Below are 18,667 nucleotides of genomic sequence, written 5' to 3'. Positions count from 1 at the left end.
GTGCCAGGAACCAGGCTCAGACACAGCTTTGTATCTTATCTGCAAGATAATCCAGCTCAGGATCCTGACGTTCATGGCATTACTAAATGAGAAGCACAAGGAAGTATGCTGGTCAGTACAAGATTTAAGGCCCTCCTTTTGAGGGGACTTAGAAAAGACTATTTACCAAAATATTATCTGAAAAGAAGGGCCCAAGAGTAGGTCAGGCAGATGAAATCAGATATGGTCAAAATAGTTCGAACAAGCAAACGCACGCTTTCTTGTATTGAACAATGCAGGAAGCAGAAATAACGAAGGAAAAGAAACATGAGAAAAACCACACGGGGACATTTCTAATATAACCGGTTATACACTTAGCATACTTAGGTGTAGATTTTAAGTAATGAAAAGCAGCACCTTATTTATAAAACACGTAGCTCTTCCCACTTTCAAGAGATACAAGAAAATTTGCAACATTTTATTCCTGTCCTTTTTTTTTTTTTCATTGAACTAGATTTCAGTGAAAATTGTGGGCAGGCCCACACCTAGGAGCTGCTAATTTCTGTCCCAAAGCTTTAAAATGCACTTTGTCAGCTAAATCAGAGGTCCTACTTCTACTTTCTTGACTCCACAGAAGTCTTTTTTTTTCAGATCCTTTTATTTTTAAATAAAGGCAAACAATTCAGGTTCCTGAAGTTACCACGAGCTACTTACCATACTCTTTCTACTGCTGATTGAAACTTTCATTCCAAACAGCAATTTTAACATACCAACATGAACACAATTAAATCATCTTTCAAAAAAGTCATTATTTTTCTCAAGATGACAAAAATAGTCACTCTTACTTCATTAGGTACATCTTTGAAACATCGGGAACATGAAGAACGTTGAAACAGTGACTAGTAGCTCACCATACAGTCAAACAAGTTCTTTAAAACCACGCGCAAAAGACGTTACCTTTGTTTCCTCAATCCTCATCGCATCCAACAGATAGTGCAGAAGCTCCTGGCTGTCCTGCTGCTGGAAGCCCTTAAATCGAGGAGCCCTACGAAAGAAGCCATAAGCAATTTAAATTTACCTTGGGAGGTTCTTAACGAGACAGTGCCTACATCAGACTCTTGTTGGGGTACAAAGAGGGATGGACAATCCCTGCTGCACTTCATGGGGCTTTAGGAAGCTGCTGGTGTGGCAGCGATTACCCCAACAAGGCTGCACTTCAGCCTGGGTAGCATTTTGACCCTATTGGCTATGGCTTAACTAAAAATACAGCTTTGCCAGTAGAGTTTCATCCACGCTAGCAGCGCTTTGCTGACAGGTGACACCAGTATTTCTGTATCGCCAAACAGCCCCAATGCCGTGGAGGAGAGGGAAAGAAGATTTTCAAAGTGCTTAACCTCCCCCCTGCTATCTCCTCCTCTCTACCAAGAAGAAATCTCAAATGTGCATAAAACAGTCCTTATGTAGAAACTAGAAACAGCACGGTAATCTCAACTGAAAAAAGATGATCTTGAAATGGAAGTCCCAAGGCTGTGCATCAAACAAACAAGAACTGCGGGTCAGAATCCAAATGAGAATTTAACTTCTTAAACAGAAGTATACATAACCATCTCTTCCAAATGGCTCTACAGTCAATCAACCCAGGAATCTGCAGCTTACTGAACTGAGTGAACAGGCAATGAGTAAGGCAGTAAACATACTAACAATAAGTAACATCACATAGCATATGAATTTCACACGCTACTAAAGAAATATAGAGAAAACGGTAATAACATGGTGCTCTGATGTATGTACACTTACACTGTATTCAATCAGTTTTTATTTATGCTAAATTTCTTCAATTAATATTACAGATGTTGGAGATAAATGCTCTAGAGAGAGGATTTCCATTCCAAGAGTGTCGCTAATGAGAAAAGCCAAGCTTTGGGGCAGGTTTTCTTGGTAGGAAGAGTTAATTGCTCTTCCGTTACGATAAGAGTTACTCTTATACTTGCTTCACAAAAGCTTTAAAAGGACCTTTTAGCATCATGAACTATCAACTCACACCATATCCACCTCCAAATTTCTGTCCTACAGTCTAACAAACTGCAATATTTCACATCTGAAATTGGTATTAAAACATGTAGTATTACCAGAAACAAATGAAACACAGCTTCGTACCTAAAACAGAAAGAGCCCGAAACCCATGAGATACTTTCTTCACTGTTATTTTGACTGAGACAACATATTTGAATCCAGATTCCAAAAAATATCAGGTTTGCAAAGGCAGGTAATAAATTGGCTAGACATTGTCTGATTTTTTTCCCCCAAAGCTGCTTATGGGAATTGTATAATGCAACTGGTTTTGACAGCAAAAAAATCATGACATGACAGGGGCTGAAATTTCACAAGTCTTCTGCACTATTTCAAAGGAACCTTCCTGATTCACCCATCATAACAGCCAAGTATATCAAGTATTTTGCTCCCACTGCATATTGAATACAAAAGCATTACAAATTCTAGCTTTTTGGCAATTTCTGAGTGCACCAAAACACGTTATCTGGACAACCCACGGAAGGGCATAAGGTATCTGCACTGTTACTGTGATTTAACATCACTACATTTCCTATCACCATTGGTTTACTTTACTATCTGCACAGCCAGCATTAAAAAGAAAATCCTGATACAACGCTCTTTTCTCATGCTACCCAAGTTTAGAAGACAGGGGATAGTGCGGTCCATCTCACCAGAACTTTATGACCTTTCAAAGGTTCATTTCCACGCTGCATCCGTAAGCAGGGCTGGCACAGGCCAGCCCCAAGCCCACCAGAATCACTCCTGAAGTGGTCTCCAGGAGAAAGCCCCGAGGCTGCAGCTCTGCAGCTGTGATTTTGTTTGTGAGGTGAGCGATAAACACTTCTTGTACAACCGTGTGCCACAGCCCTCCTTTTTACAATAAAGTTGAATGAAGGAGGGGGTTTTCTTGGTTTTTGAGATCCACACTAAAAAGTGTTAGAGCTGCAACTGAAAAAGACACCGCTTCTGCATAAATAGTAACATCATTACCTCTTAGATGTGCGATACCAAATGACTGCCTGAAATTCCCAGACTGCAAGCCCATCTTCTAGAATAATATATACTGGCTACTCAGGTTAAACAGAGATCTAAATCACCAAAGACTGCAACAGCTTCTTTAAAAAAAAAAAAGTAATTCAGTGTACTTCCAAACTTTTCATCTCTAGAAATTAAAAGTCTTGAAGGAAACGGTCTACGCACCTTAGAAAGTACAAATCTGGCGTCACCCTTGTCCTCTCGGACTGCACCGTCCTTTGAGCTGTCCTCCTCCACGGCACCTGGCCACAGCACCGGCAGAGAGGAGCCAGCCTGCGCGGCGGCCCAGGGATGCCGAGGGGACACCGGCACTGGCTGGGCTTGCACTGCTGCGCTTTACCATCCAGCACAAACTAAAACCAAAGGCTTTGCAGGAAAGGCAATTCTTTTTTAAGTCTTTTTAGACCACCACCAGCTTCTGCATGACTCTCGTACACCAAAAGAGGAAAAACATCTGTTTCAGACTATGCTACTCTTTACACCAGTGATGTTCAAGCCAACTGCACAGGAGTAACGTCGCATCTGTTCCTAAGACAGCCATTCAGTTGTCCCAATCATGGCTCTTCAAAAACGGTAGATTCCTTTTTTTACTACTCACAGCATCTAAATATATTCTAAGTATCATATTTTGCAGGCAGAGATTACACAGAAATTACAAACTACACTTATGAACAATGGATAGATACTTAAGGTGTTATCATTACTAAGATAACCATCGCGAGAAGGGTTCTCAAACAATCTGGATCTCCAGCTTCTCCCAACCCCAAATGAGACTCTGTAAATATTCACTATTAACATATCTCTATTCACATTAACTGTAACTTACTGGCCAAACCATACCTTAAGGTAAGTTACCCTTTAGATCTTTAATTACAGTCTTGGACTGAAAATCTAAAATGGGATTTGAAAGGGTGACAGCTTTTTTCACATTTCCAGTAATGCCACCAAACGGCAGCTGTGACTCTTGCCGCAGACCGAGAAGAGTCCATGCAGGCGTAACCATGTGCACCCCTTCCAAACCCCAGCACAGGAGACAACTGGCTGAGCATAGCTCAAACAGGAATTTTATCAAACCGGCAAAGCAGCCACAAAAACCAACCACTTACTCAGTAACTCAATTTTATTAAAGCCATGTTAAGCCAGCTTTCATTTTCAGCCTCAGACTGCGTGCTCTGGCTAACCAGTACCTTGACCTGTAAATACATATCGGTATTTTCTCCAGGCACAATGATCTTCCTTGCCCAGCCATGTTCTTCAGCTGTTCCAGGGTTCCTGAAGGTGAGGTTTCTTTCCCACTCATACAGTAAACCTGCTCAGGTTTGCCTTGGAAGTTTGTGCTTGTGGATAGGAGAAATTAAAGGTGGTTAGAAAACTCATCAGACTTGCAACGTGCCTACGACAGTAAAACTTAAAAGCTGGGCAAGATGTCACGATGCCAAGTTAGGGCACGGCAGCCACGGGCAGGAGAGCGAGGCAATTTTTTTTCCGCTCGCTGGAGGCACTTTGGGATGTAACTGGAGAAGGATCTAAGGTGACAAGGCATCTAAGGTCAGTCCCTAAAATTAAGTGGAATAAATCTGGACCAGCACATGCAAAACAACATGTTGACATTTACAGATAGGATACTTTCACATTTGTACTTCATAGCTAGTTTTTGACACAAAGTTGACAATATCCCTAGTTAAAAGTGATATAACGGTGCTGCTCTACATGAGGCTTACTATAAAGTCTGGAATCAGCAGCGTGGGTGATTTTTTTAAGCATTCGTTTTAAAGTAAAAATTTTTTTTGGCATGTGCAGGTCAACCTAAAAAATTCATTTCAGATTTAAAAATAAAAAAATCAATTAATTCAAACTTGAAATACTCCTCTTAAAAATTAAATATTTGGGTTTAATAGTATTAAAATGCAATTTTTTGCTTCTATTAAAATCAAATGTTTTATTTCCAATTAATTTGATTACAAAAACCAAATACATCCTGAAAAGCACTGAACCTTTATTTTGGATCCAATAAAACACTCAATATACATTAAACAAATAAATAACATATGTACCTGCCTGCGCATGTTTACATGCATGCACGGTTTCACTTTTCAATTTGCTAAAACATTTTTCTCATTGTTTCTTTCACTGAATGGCCAGGAATCCAAAAGAATATATTTTTTTTATTAACCCAAATGCCGAAATCAGTTCAATTCTGAGAAACCTAGTTGGCCACAGTATTATCATTAGTTTTATTTATGAGAAGTTTGGTTTCCTGAGACAGTGAGACTTGATGAGTATGTTCAGCCTATCTCCTCCAATATATGCACATTGATAGCTCCAATGTATAGCGAGAAAACAAAATCTTGCATTTAAACAACCTGGATCCTGGTACTAATAGGGATTTCTTTTCTTTTTTTTTTGGCCACAGAAGCTGGGCCACTGCAAGAAACATTATAGTAAAAAGGAAGAAAAATTACTTGACAAAGAAGCAAGCAAAAACTCCATCGCTGTTACAGGAGGTTTTTTCCACCGTAGGCACACCTCACAGAGCCAGACCTTCAATGCCCATCAGGAAAAGCCCCACACAAACCCTTCGTTACTGTTTATGGTTTGCAGCGTAACCTCCCACTGATAAACATACAATAATCATTTCAGATGAAAATTAATTTACTAAGTGATATTTCAAGGGAAAAGAGTTTACCCATATGTTCCACACAGTTTTTTTAGCTTAAATGAAAGGGGGGAAGAAATTAATTCAGCCATGGCAGTTTTTAATTCCTCTTAGTCTTTCATTTGACTAGCACATAGTGCATCTGTGAGGGAAAGATTATTTAGGCTTCTCTGTGCTTGTACTAATTACTCTTCCAACCTCATGTAAATCTACATGCTTGAATTTTAATGGCAACAAGGATGATGGGACTGTAACGGCTACCACTTTAAAAGTGAAGTGGCAGGGAAAGCGACTTGTAAAGATGCTATGTAAGGTTTGAGTCATTTACTTGAACTAACAAATGACATCACTGCTAACACTGCTTAAACATATAGTTAATCTGTCATTCATGTCCATAGCATGCTATGTAATATTGTATATAGTTCTAAATATCTGGTGTTCTGTGGAAAACCAGTTGAGATTAGTGTATTTGGTTTTGGGGGGAAGCCACAAAAGAAAACCAAAAAACTACAACAAAAAAAAAAAAGAAGAGGGAGGAAGGGAGGGAATTTCACCCCACACGATGCCTTTACTGGAAATTTCCTATACTTATAAACCAGTATTAGGGAGGGAGAAAAAAAAAAATAAAAATTAATCCATGCTGATACACAGAAATCTGACAAGTAAAAGATGTGCGCTCTCGTCTCCTTGAAAATATGCTTCAAGCAAGATCTTTGGCAAAAGTGGGGGACTTGAAGATGGTTGGTTGAGTTGACCGCTCACAGATGTGCTGACATATGGAAGCCAGTGCCGATGCGATACAACCTGTTGTACAGTGTCAGCAGGATAATGACAGAACAGGTTGAACTCCTGCTAATGGCCATAAGTGGTGAAGGACAACTGTGACATCTACATGCATACTACTTATCTAGCCTCTCGTTACTCATCTGGAGGCCAGTTATAATTGCCTGTCAGTTAAAGAAATACTTTTCATGATGATCTACTTCCTACAATGTTTTAATAACTAAATCTACATAATAACATAATTTTTAAAAGGAAAAAAAATGACCAGTCCTCTAAGCATTACTACTTTTAATTCCTATCTTATGTTCATTTGAGGGAAATTAAGCTATGCTTCCAAAGCAAAACTGTGATACAATTACAGTCATTCAATCATACTGCACAGAACTGCCATACCTTTACTGTCCCTAATCAAAATCCTCTCCAAAATGATCCTTTCAATAATTACTATCTTTGAGCAGAAGGTAACCTAGTACCTTGGACAACTTTAGAAACAATAATAAGTGCTTGTAAACAGAAAACAGAACATACTATTTGATTTTTTTCCAGTAGTGCAGAATGCAGAGGAACCCCTTTAATACTGCAGCACACTATAGAGAAGCAAAGTAAAATGTTTACTTAATGTTAGCCTGAGAGGAGAAGTGTTGCTTATCTGCAGATGAAGATGTTCATCTCACAAGACTGACCAGTTACCAACGAAAGTTACAAAAAAAGCATGCAAAGGGTCAGTTTATAAAAGCTACAATTCACAGGACTTCCCTTTCCCAGTGACACTACCAAACACCTATTCACTGTCATAGAACAGCCAGAAAGAAAAGTTTTCTCCTTCCTAAAGCAATCGTTCTCACTAGTGATCCCAAGTTATATGCAGCACTGTAACAGAAAAGAGAGCAAAATCCTACAGCAAGACTAATCCCCATGATTAATCTTACCTCAGACCTGCCCCACAGACATAAGAGTTCTGCTACCATGACGTGCTTGGTAGGAAAAAACCCAACCAAACATGGGCTTGCCCCTACACGTAACTAACAAGTAACACCAGCTATGGCTGTCCTACCTCAACGGCATGGATACACAGCACTTTGTTCTCCTTTGGACGCGCAGGCTGATTTCTTTCAGCCTTTTCTGTCTCACCTTCCCCCAAGAGAAAACGAGGCACCGTCACTTTCTTGTGATGCACCAGATCTCAGGTACCTGAGCAAAAAGCACTTGTTAGAAGTAGCTCTGAATGGACATAATAGCTGACACGCTACAACAGAGCCATTTCCCACTTGACCATCAGAGGGAAAATACAGCTCTTTTTAACGAGTAATGGAAATACCTGTCTGGGGAAATTTCTTCCTACCAGCTGGTAGCCAAGTAAAGGCCTTTAGGCATGAGGTCTTGCATCTCTATTACAAAAAAAAAAGTTTTCTCTTTATATGGACATCTAATTCTTTCTTCCTTTAAGTCCTGCTAAGATTTTCAACACCGCTCTGTGAGAGCAAGTTCCACAGGTTAGCTCTATAAAATGTTAAAAAAACCTTTTTTTCCCCCGGCTCTAAATCTGTTGCCTTTCAGTTTCACCGACATCTCCTTGAACTCTTATGAGGGCAGTTAAATAAGCACAGCTAATTTATCTTCTATCATTTATTGTCTTCTCTTGCTGTCATGCCTCCTTTTCCTGTCCTCTCCTGCCTAAACTTCCAATATTCAAGTCCCTCTTGACATGAAGGCTTCCTATTTTTGTTACCTCGCCCTAAAGCTCCAATCTAGCTTCGTCTTGTAACACTCAGTTCTGGTTAACATGAACATTGCTAATGAGGATATACCTCTGACGTACCTAATGAAATTACTGGTTTTCTCCTTCATTGCATCTACAAGCATTGCTTACGTAGCTCACCAATACCACACACATTGCAAATACCTGTGTTACCCAAAACACTGCACAGGTCTTCCTCCTGAGTGGAAGAAGTGAATGCAAAACTCAGGAACAAGTGCAGATGTTTCCTACCAACTCACACTGCTTACATACGGAATTAATCTACTCATCTACTCAGCATCTACTCATAAACCTCATCCACCCAGCTTTGTTAACTTGTTCCTAAAATTAGGGAAAGTCTGACAAAGTTATCTGAAATAAAGACATGCAATCTCTCAACCACGGCTGCTCGGAGAAGAAGGTTCAATCTCCTGTGTCGGAGAGCTCCTGAACATGAATGCAGCACCGTCAGGAAGGCACATGGAGGCATGACAGGGACCCAAAATAATTCTTCACCATCAGTCAAGGAAACACCAACTGTGTGTTCCGCTGCTGTTATTGTTAAATGGTAAAAGTCAAATGGGAAAAACAAACAAGTTGGAAATCTTGTCTAATAAGAGATTTTTTCCTACAGCAATATTATTTTGAAAGAAAAGGCTCAAAACAACTCCTAATTAATCAGAAAAGTCCCGTTTCCTTCACCCCTTAAATCTTGTACAACATTACCTCAGTTTCCCCCAGCATTTTCTCGCAGAAGTGATAAATGCACAATGCTCCAAGCATTGTTTAGGTTTCCCTCCAAAACTAATCAATAGTCCTAACTGCACATGACCTCCGTTCCATCAGTCCCACCTCTGGCTTGAGCTCTACCTTCTGCACCCAAGAAGGAAGGATGGATACTCCTTGGGGAGGCAAGACCCATGTATATTTTGTGACCATCAATAAAATCTTTGCTGGGCAAGTATTTTTCCCTGCATGTTAATGCAGCAATACAATACCCCTATACATAATTATTTCGTAGAGCTCTGAAGCAGCTAAATTCGGGACTTTCTGGACTCATCACTTAATTACTTACATGCTGCAACATTTACTTGCTACGCAAATCTAAGCTTTCTTCCATCAATAAAATTATTCAATCATAACAAATAAAGGAAATAAAATTTATGTCCTTTTAATACATCAGCATTGCATTAGTCACTAAGTCTCCAGATAAGTCAGAAGTCTGCAGTCCTGATATTCAGCACAGTGGAAAACCAACAGAAGGGCCCCGTAGCTATGCTCACAATCTGTCCTCGCAAAACATCTGACAGCTGCAACACTAACAAAATTAACAGTGGATGAATTAGTACCAGACGCTAAACAGTTGCTATAGAAAGGCTCATCCATTTCTTTCCTTCTTCTCCCCTTCTTCAACCTGGCTACCCCACCACTTGATAAAATTAACACTCGGTTTAATTTTTTTCTTTTGTTATTTAATAAAAAAAAAGCACCACAAATACCCTTTCACACACAAGATGATGAACTTCACGCCATGATCTCCCTAGACTCTTAAAGCAGCAGTTTGCAGTTGAAAGGACTGCGTCCCAGTTCTCTCACTGCTTTTGAGCAGCAAACACCCAGCCACTTGCAGTTTCTCACTTGCAGGTTTTGGGATCCCACTCGGTGCCATGCCAGAGCTGCAACTCAACAAGGCAGGGCCTGCTCCCTTTCGTTACAGGCTCTCTGCCCACACCAAACCACAGTCCTTCACACCTTCACCCACTCCTTTTTAGCTCTTCCTTCCTTCCCTGCCTTCTTAGGTCTTCTTTCACTGAGCACCTTCCAATTTTTAAGTAAGGATGCCCAGTTCAAATGTGGGCATTCAAACTCTTGCATACTGCAACACCTGAAGCAGGTGGAGTCCTGAAGTCCTACAAGGACATCAAAACCAGTAACTCCGGACATCAAATTCAGAAGTGTTATTCCAGCATCAAACTGGAAATGAGGGCAAATGTCAGGTGTTAAATTATACAGCTACTTTTACTGTATCTTGCATTGACTGATCCAACGTGAAAATATGTCACCATTCAGCTAGGAGATTAAAAAACTAAAAAACCCACCCAACCTCATCAATACCAACTTAATCAAAATTTATATATATTTTTATATATATAATCCAGTTGTGTCATCAGGGAAAAGGAACCATTTTTAAAGGATCAGCCTTTTGCTACACATGAGAAAAACGTTATTAGGAAATTGCTGTGTTACTTTTTGGCTAGATAGCACACTGTAACACAACTGACAAGTAGACAGATCTAAGTATATAAAGAACAGCCGCATACCATCACCTGCTGACAGTTTCAGCATTTCAATCACTCACGTTTGTAAGAAGCCCAGTAGGATCTGGAAGTGACTATACTCAGTATTAAGTAAAATATCTATATTCTGCATGACCACTTGGTGTGCAGGTCTCTGTTTTGCAAGCTATAAGCAACTATTCAAAATGTTATGGTAAAGACTGGGGCTGGGAAGACAATTCCTGGGTCACTGTGTCCGACTCTCGATACCACAGACAAGTGCATCCTATACTATCTGTATAATCTGCTTCATAAATTCTTTGCTGAATAAAGGTATGCTGATATACTGCAGACTGGGACTAAGACAGCAAGATCTGTGAGGGGGAAAGAATAAATTAAAAAAAAAAAACAAACAAACAAAAATGAGATGGCAACTGGAGTCAGTAAACTTTTATGTAAAATAATTAAAACCAAAACATTATTATAAGAAGTCCTTCCCAATGCCCTTCTCCCTGGTAGTTAACTGACTTAACTGTCTCTGACATATCTCTCTGAAATACGAACATTTTTTTAGTGTAGTTCTTTGTTTTACATATTCATCCTGTCATCTCTTTCCTAAAGATGCTTGAGCTTTACTTGTTAAGTAAAAAGAGTTTGTGCTAAAGCACAAGTAGCACATGCCTTTAAGATCACTTTATTAACATGACTTCCTAGCAGGGTTCAAAAAGCACTTTACGGAGAATGCAGCAGCAACACAGACTTCTTCCTAGCTGGGACTCCTGCAATCTTGCCATGCTCTCTCTTTCATTTCAGCTTTGCTAAAGAGTAGAAAGCCAACTTTAAAAGATTAAAAAGGCCTTTGTAAAAATGGCATGACAGACCACTGCATTCATACTGTTCAAGTTAATATATAGTAAATGCACTCAGTTTGCAAAGATAAAGATTTCCCGTTCTCCTACTTCCACCACTGCAGAATGCTGAATTTGCTGAAACTATCCCTTTCTTCTTTCTTGCTCACATCACCATCAATAACAAAATAATCAAAAGACTAAAACCTTCTGTCATACCTGTACAGCCACTTACTGCCCCTGAACACCTAACATCTTGCTAACAGGATGTGGCCATCACTTTTGTTATTAATACTATAGACAGTAAAGGTTTTGTATCTACGTAGTGTTTTGCAAGGCTAACAAAAGTTAGAAGTAAGGATGAAGGCAAGAGATGGCAGAAGCTGACAGATAACATCTCTAAACAGCAAAAGTCTGCTGCCCATATTAAAATACGTTTCAATTTTAGCTGGTAGTTAAAGTATATGCCCATGTTAAAGATCAAAAAACAACAACAACAAAAAGAACAACTACATATCTGAGATTTAATACCAATATATTGTGTAGCCATCACTTGATGGCCACACAAATATAAACACACACACACAGAGCAGATACAAAATAGCTATAATTTAAAAAAATACAGTGCCATCTGAAGTGCACTACATCATGATTATTTTACAAATTTGCTAAGGTGGGCTTCAAAACATGTTTTACATTATCTTTTCCCTTCCACCCTTAACACTTACAGAGAAAGAACTACTATTCTTATTTAATAATTTCCCTTCCATCTCTCAGCCAAATTTTGTTCTTACAATCACATTTTTGAATCAGCCCCAAAACAGGAGGAGGAGTAAGGAAATAACGTACTTTTCTTCCCTATGTATTTTTCTTCCAGGTACATAATGCTAAACAGAACACTCCTGTTTGACTCAAAATCACTATAAGGACACTTTATACACTTCTTTTCCAGCTCAAAAAAATCAAAAGGAAGTCACGTACAATAGAAAAATATACTACTAAGTTTCTGAAGTTGAATTTTGAGGATGAAGAAAAAGTAATAATTGATTCCTTTATCAGAATTAAATTGTCCCTGCTCTAGTCCAAAAGTTTTTGTTTCTTTATAGCTTGCACAGTGAGGTTTCCCTGGAACACTATGGTAGGAGGCTGCAACTTTCCTCCTAACTCCCTTGCTGCAGAACGCTTAAAATTCCATACAATAATACTGTAGCAAATAACTTAACATGTATTATTAATCTTTTTTAATGTGAGATTCCACTATACCATCCTCCAGTTACTCTGCTTCTTCAGCTTCTTTTACTTGTAAAGTCAATATTTAAATACTTGTATCAACTTTTAAATAGGTCTTCTACAGGTGTTTTAAAAACCAAGATTGTTTGCATCATAATTGAAGGCACCTACAAAGCACCACTGTAAACATTTTCCATGCCAAGAAACAGGAGTTTCTTTAGGGCTTGTAAGCTCTTTGCAATCTGGAGCCATATGCCATTGCAGTACCGCTTCAAGTCCTTACTTGTTAGACCCTTTTTAATTTTGATCTGATGCCAAGGTCAGACATCATAGCAGAGATTTCCCATTTAAAAGCTTACCCTTTTTTTCAAAATACCTACATACACTTCGCAGTATTAGCACAGCTTTACGCTAATGTACAACAAAACCTGAAAACTCTATTTTCTTCAGTTTTACCATGGCCCTCTTCTGCCCCCTCACACTCACTTCAAAGCCCATTGAAAGTCAGTGGTTATGGACTGGGCCATACGTTTTGTGAAGAGCAGGTACAACTCTGGAGCGCAACAAGGAGCCCTGCAACTTTAATATGTGAAGATGACATTTTCTGGACTGCCTGGTAAAAATCTAATGGCACCTTAGAAAGGACAACAGACCTAGCACACTTCGAAACATATCACTGGAAATTAAAAATAAATAAGTAAAAGACACTGACAATACATACTTTTGACAAAGCTGGCTGAACAGCATTTTGGGAGAAAGAGGACCTTTTCCAGCCTCCCTCATGCTGTGAAGGAACAAGAACATCGCTGAAGTCAAAGGTCCTGGGCTGGAGAGGTTTACCACCAAAGGATCCTTCAAAGCAAAGGTAAATTGCACATCAGATTTCAAAGTTGATGACACACAAGACTTACTTCAAGTTAGTACATTTATGACAAAGAACAATGTAACTTTCAATCGTAGAATGTTTTGGGTTTGTTTTCTTTTTTAAAATGTTAATGTCACCTACATGGTTGAAATAGTTGAAGAGAAAGCTTATTATTTAAGCAGTTGCAAAACCAAACAATTCTTGTAAGCGAAGTAGTTGTAACCAATAGTTTTGGAAACATGCATGTCAATGAGCCAGTCTGATTCTCACAAAACTAGACTACCTCCTGTATTACCTGCTTTACTCTTACTCCTGCGTGCACTGAAATTCGGTGGGAGAGACAACACGGGCGACCTCCTCCATGGGCCAGCATAAGACAGAGCTCAGTGGCACTCGTCTACTCAACCTTAGGGAAGGGGTGGCCAGCTTCTCTGACCCGTGAGCCACATGCCTATATTTCCACACATCCAATAGCCACAGAAACATACTCTGTTCCTCCAGGACCAAGGTGCCGGGAAGGCACCAGCAGGTCCTGGGGCTGGAAGGAGTCGGGCAGCAGCCCCCCAAGCCAGTCCTAGAGCAGGAGACACTCCTGCACAGCTTACATGCCACGTGTGTCTCACCACCCGCCGATCGCCAGCTCTTCCTAAGACACTCCCAGGTTCATACATGACCACAGTCCTTCCTACTAGCTGGCCTGACTCTCACAAAAACAAATTACAACTGCTGGATGAACAATTAGAGAGGCCACCTCGTCCAGAAAGCAGCTGCACACAAAACATAGGCACTATGGATACACAGAAATATAAAGTATTTGCATTATATACACTATCAAAACGAGGGAAAATGCCCTTTACCAAGTGGGAAGTTGGAGTTTCTACATTACCATTAGTTAGACTACTGTAGCCCTCTAATTCTGTGTTGACGTACAAAGACCAGCAAACACAGTCTTCGCTCCAAAGATCTTATTTACATTGTAAGCATCGTCATTAAACAAAAAAAATAAATCTTTCAACCTTACGGCTGTGCAAGTTTTGCATCAAGCATAAGCCAACGTACCACTGGCTTTCTAAGCCTCCAGGCACAAACAAGCTCTAGACCTCTGTTGTGGCTCAGGATAACTTGGTGAAACATGCTGCTGCTCAGAACTGCCACTGGAGGAAATACAGACAGCAATGCAGTGAATTTCACACTGTTCTTGCCTGGAGAAGCTATGAACATCACCGACAGCAACAGACAGACATCTCCATCATTTCAGGAGGTATGCAAAACAGAATCCCACCCCTCAACCCTCACTGCCACCAGAAAGCTCCCAGCGAACAGCAGAAAAAGAAAAAAAAGGAAAAAAAGAATAAAAAATCCTCTGTAAACTGCTTTCTTTAGCTAGCAGAAGGAAAGGGGTATTATCTTTACTGCCAACAACATATTATGAAAACCCAAGCCTCTAAGACACGACTGAGAACAGCAGCATATTCTTTTGATAACAACCACAGGAGTCTCTTTCCCATATGCCTGCAGTGAGCTTGAGGACAAGAAATTTGGTCCCCACTGAAATTTTGCTTCTCTCAGTTTAATCCGCTGGCCCGTGAAGCACGTAATAAATTTTACAAGACTTATCAATGAAGGGCTGGGACCAGAATAAAATATTTCATGAACAGTGTCTAGAGCCAAATATACTATTTCCTGTATCATACATTCATACTGAGGAAATGAAATGGGAAACAAAAATAAGCCAGCCACTCTTTCTTAAGGTCAGGCATTATTTGCTACTTCAATGTCACAAAATGTGAAAGGAAGTGATCATTCCTCCTCCTCCAGGGCCGAATAATTAGTTTTGTAAAAGGAGTGAGTTCATAGATATCATAAACCAGCTAAACAATTAAAAGGCAAAAGAAACAGGAGAGTAAGAGCGTATCTTTAACAAAGATGTGATTTCCCGTCCTCCAGCTTCTTCCCACATTTCCCCAAATTTGTATTTCTCACTGCATACTTACCAATTGGGAGTCTGAAGTATGACAGATTTTTAACTTTGTTCCTTTCTCCTTCATCTCATACATCAGTTCATTTAGTACATGAGTCTGTGCCAAGTTCTTAAAGAAAAAAAAATAAACCCAAGAAACACATGCTGATCTTTCAACTACACATTCTTCTTTAGTTACAAATTCTAGCTTCAGGGATAGACAAAACCAGATATATTTCATAATGTACAACTGAGGTTTATATCAGACCACTAGAAAAAGCAGGTACCACCCTTACAAAAGCCAACATAACTGATTTCAGACTGTTTCTAAGACTGTGTCTACTTCTGTTTCTGTAATTTCAAAATAGTTTCCTAGTAATAACTTCGCTATTTTTGTTGAACAAGATTTGTTAATTTATTTAGGTTTTTTTAATGGTGAGGACACCAGTGTCAGAAATAATTTGTTTCTTTTAAACTCTGCAGTCCCCCTTATTCTGCCCCAAAAAGCACAAAGGCTTTGGCACGCTGAAAAGCATTACCTCTCTGAATTTAAGAGAGAAACCAACTCAACATATCTCAGCTTTGCTTCTTTATTTTTGGTTAACTTTGCAGATCACTTAGGTTTCTACAATGCCCTAAGTATGGACAGAGAACAACTTGCACTGGTTCTACTCCTTGCAAATTTACTATTTGTTTGCTGAGTTTTGTAATCACCACCATAAACACAAGGTAGACTGCCAGTTCAGAACACCTTTGTAGCAGTTCTCTCATTTGTTCTCTCCTGTTGGCAAACATACAGAAGTCTCTGCTCAACTGGCAAGCAATAGGATGGTCCAATATAAAAACCGCTAAGGCTGCTGCATTTTTTGAGGATGTTGGATTAGTTGTACACTCAACCATTAACAGAAATGTATTAGTACAGCTCACTCCTCTTATTCTGGTCAGAAAGAAAAAAATCCATAATCAATAAAAGTACTTTTAGAACTGCATCCGTTGTAGGGGCTTAAAATCACCACAATGCACTGTGCAGACATTTACATTATGCATAAAGTACCGCTTTTCATGCCCACCAGTATGGTAAATACTGTGCATTACTCATGACTGCCTAATGCTGAACTACAAATAAAACCATATGCTAGAGTACAACCCACACACATATGCAGTGTGTAAAACACTTGACATTTTCATTTGTCTCGTTACTGTGAAAAACGCTACTGATCCAGGAATTCTTTTTTGTCACAACAGAAAATATTGCTTGGATAGCAGGGAGTAAAAAGAAATTGAAAAGGACCTTCAGAAAGCAGAATGAAGGCTGGTAACAGTCAGAAACTTTTCTGAAATCCACAGTTTATACAGACTAAATATTTCTGAAATCTATTAAAAGAAAGCTGTATGATCTTTCCATCTTACCTGCATGACAGCATTAAAAAAGCACGTATTTCCTAAATTATTTATTCCTTTAACTGGAACTGATGCACCATTACCAGAACTTTTTCCTTTCAGTATTTCACTTGTTTCACTGTTTTCTTCACGGAGCCGTATGATTTTTGATGAACCTATAATTAAACTATAGATTAATATTACTAAATAATTGCATAGTTTAATCAATTCAGTCCTTCCGTGGATTACATTTATCATTTTTAACACACGCGGAAAGATACCCTGACGGTACCCTAAGTTGCTTTATGTAATCTTCAAAAAAAAAATAACAAACATCAGCAGTTAAACCCCAGAGAAAAAAAAAAATCCCTCCAACAACTACATATATCCAAACAAAACCTTCTACAATAATCACACTGTCCCATAAGACTGTAACTTCTTCAATTACCCAAGCAATAAAGTAAAACGGGCTCTGTTAGTTTGTTAACAATAGGCAGTTAAGATATACGTTCATTAGACACGCTAGAAACACCACCCAAAGGCTGCTTTTTGGTGCACTGGAAGAGAGGTAACCAAAAGCTACCCCCTGAATGCCGCAAGTCTTTATCAGTTATCGCACTCTGTTTGAATTGCCTCGAACAACTTGGGCAATGGCCAAGTCGAAGTTGTTAGCCGTTTCCCCAAACACTACATTTACTCCTCAACCCACCTCCCTTTGTCACAGCCTGAGGAATTGCTAACACAACCCAAATACATACAATGTTAGTGTTTTAATTTTAAACAACAAAAATTTGACAAAACTGCAATGGAATATGCTACCAGTATAACATCCACGTATTTCCCTATTTCCCTTATTATTTAAATAGATGAGGGGCAGCAAAGTTAGACAGTCATTAACTTGTACCCTAGAGGTAATGGAAAGACTTGAGACAACAATATTTAGCCTCGAATTCTACTAGCAACTTTGATATTGTCACGGTTGCAGGACTAAATATGAACGTTACTGACATCTGCAGTGTCTTAAATATTGATTAACAATGCATGTCAATGTAAACGAGTTATGGACTTAATGGATGCCAAGAACTGTGATGCTGCAATCTCTGTCTTGACATATGAATTCATATATTTGTTCTAATGAGTTTCACATTGAAATCTCATTAAAGTGTTCTTGAGAAATAACTAACAGACCTATTTACGGTAATGAAACGCTCATGCCAAAAGGTCCTTTTATGTACATTACTAGGTAGCTTCTTGCTCAGAAGATGAAAAAATATAATTAAGTAAAAAAGAAGTCATTAAAATACCTATTGTATCTGACAACAAGCTTCTGATGCAGTCTGTCCGCACCCTATAGTGCCATCAAGGCATAATTATTTTTCCAAATTGTATCCAAGTTTCTCAAAATGCAGTTAGAGGTGCTTTGCTGTTTAAAAACATTTTTAAGTGTTCTTGGTCATACTGCTTACACAGCTTTAAAATACCCTCCTTTCCACTCGTGTGGAAAATTAAGACAGTACAAGGGCAAAGTAAGAAACCAAGTTCTCCTCAAAAAAGCAGACAAAGTGTTTTTGAATGCAACGAATGACAAACAGCTTGGGAGCTGCTCACACCATGAAGCAGTCACTGTTTTAAGGGCTATGTGCAGCAACACCTTTTAATTGACATGCTTACAAGGGGCACACTACAGTGTCTGAGACTCGTCCACCCACGCAGAGCTCCGCAAGAATCATAGCAGGAGGATGGGAGCTCCAAGTGTCTGCAACTCAAAGGCACTGCTCACTCAGAAATTTTGTAATAGAAGCAGAGACTTCTTCCTCTGAGAAAAGTGTGCCATACAGAGTAATGCTGGGAAGAAGAGATGGTTA

The 18,667-nt window shown here is 39.2% G+C and overlaps 1 protein-coding gene across 1 annotated transcript in view; it reads right to left on the bottom strand.

Annotated features, from left to right (window-relative positions):
• Nucleotides 1–936: 936 nt before the first annotated feature.
• Nucleotides 937–18,667, bottom strand: part of LOC104159528 (ubiquitin carboxyl-terminal hydrolase 45-like) — a gene marked incomplete at its 3' end in the record, with an annotated part of 29,957 nt that continues 12,226 nt past the window's right edge. The window contains exons 5-8 of the mRNA XM_009697463.1: nucleotides 16,833–16,978; nucleotides 15,457–15,552; nucleotides 13,319–13,449; nucleotides 937–1,024 (exon numbers count right to left, since the gene is read on the bottom strand). Of these exons, the coding sequence (XP_009695765.1) occupies nucleotides 937–1,024; nucleotides 13,319–13,449; nucleotides 15,457–15,552; nucleotides 16,833–16,978 (461 nt within the window). The remainder of the gene's footprint in view (nucleotides 1,025–13,318; nucleotides 13,450–15,456; nucleotides 15,553–16,832; nucleotides 16,979–18,667) is intronic.

The sequence above is a fragment of the Cariama cristata genome, unplaced genomic scaffold, assembly GCF_000690535.1.
Source record: "Cariama cristata isolate BGI_N322 unplaced genomic scaffold, ASM69053v1 scaffold20383, whole genome shotgun sequence".
NCBI lineage: Eukaryota > Metazoa > Chordata > Aves > Cariamiformes > Cariamidae > Cariama > Cariama cristata.
Note: the sequence above shows the minus strand (reverse complement) of the source record. Positions and strands in the feature narration are given on the sequence as shown.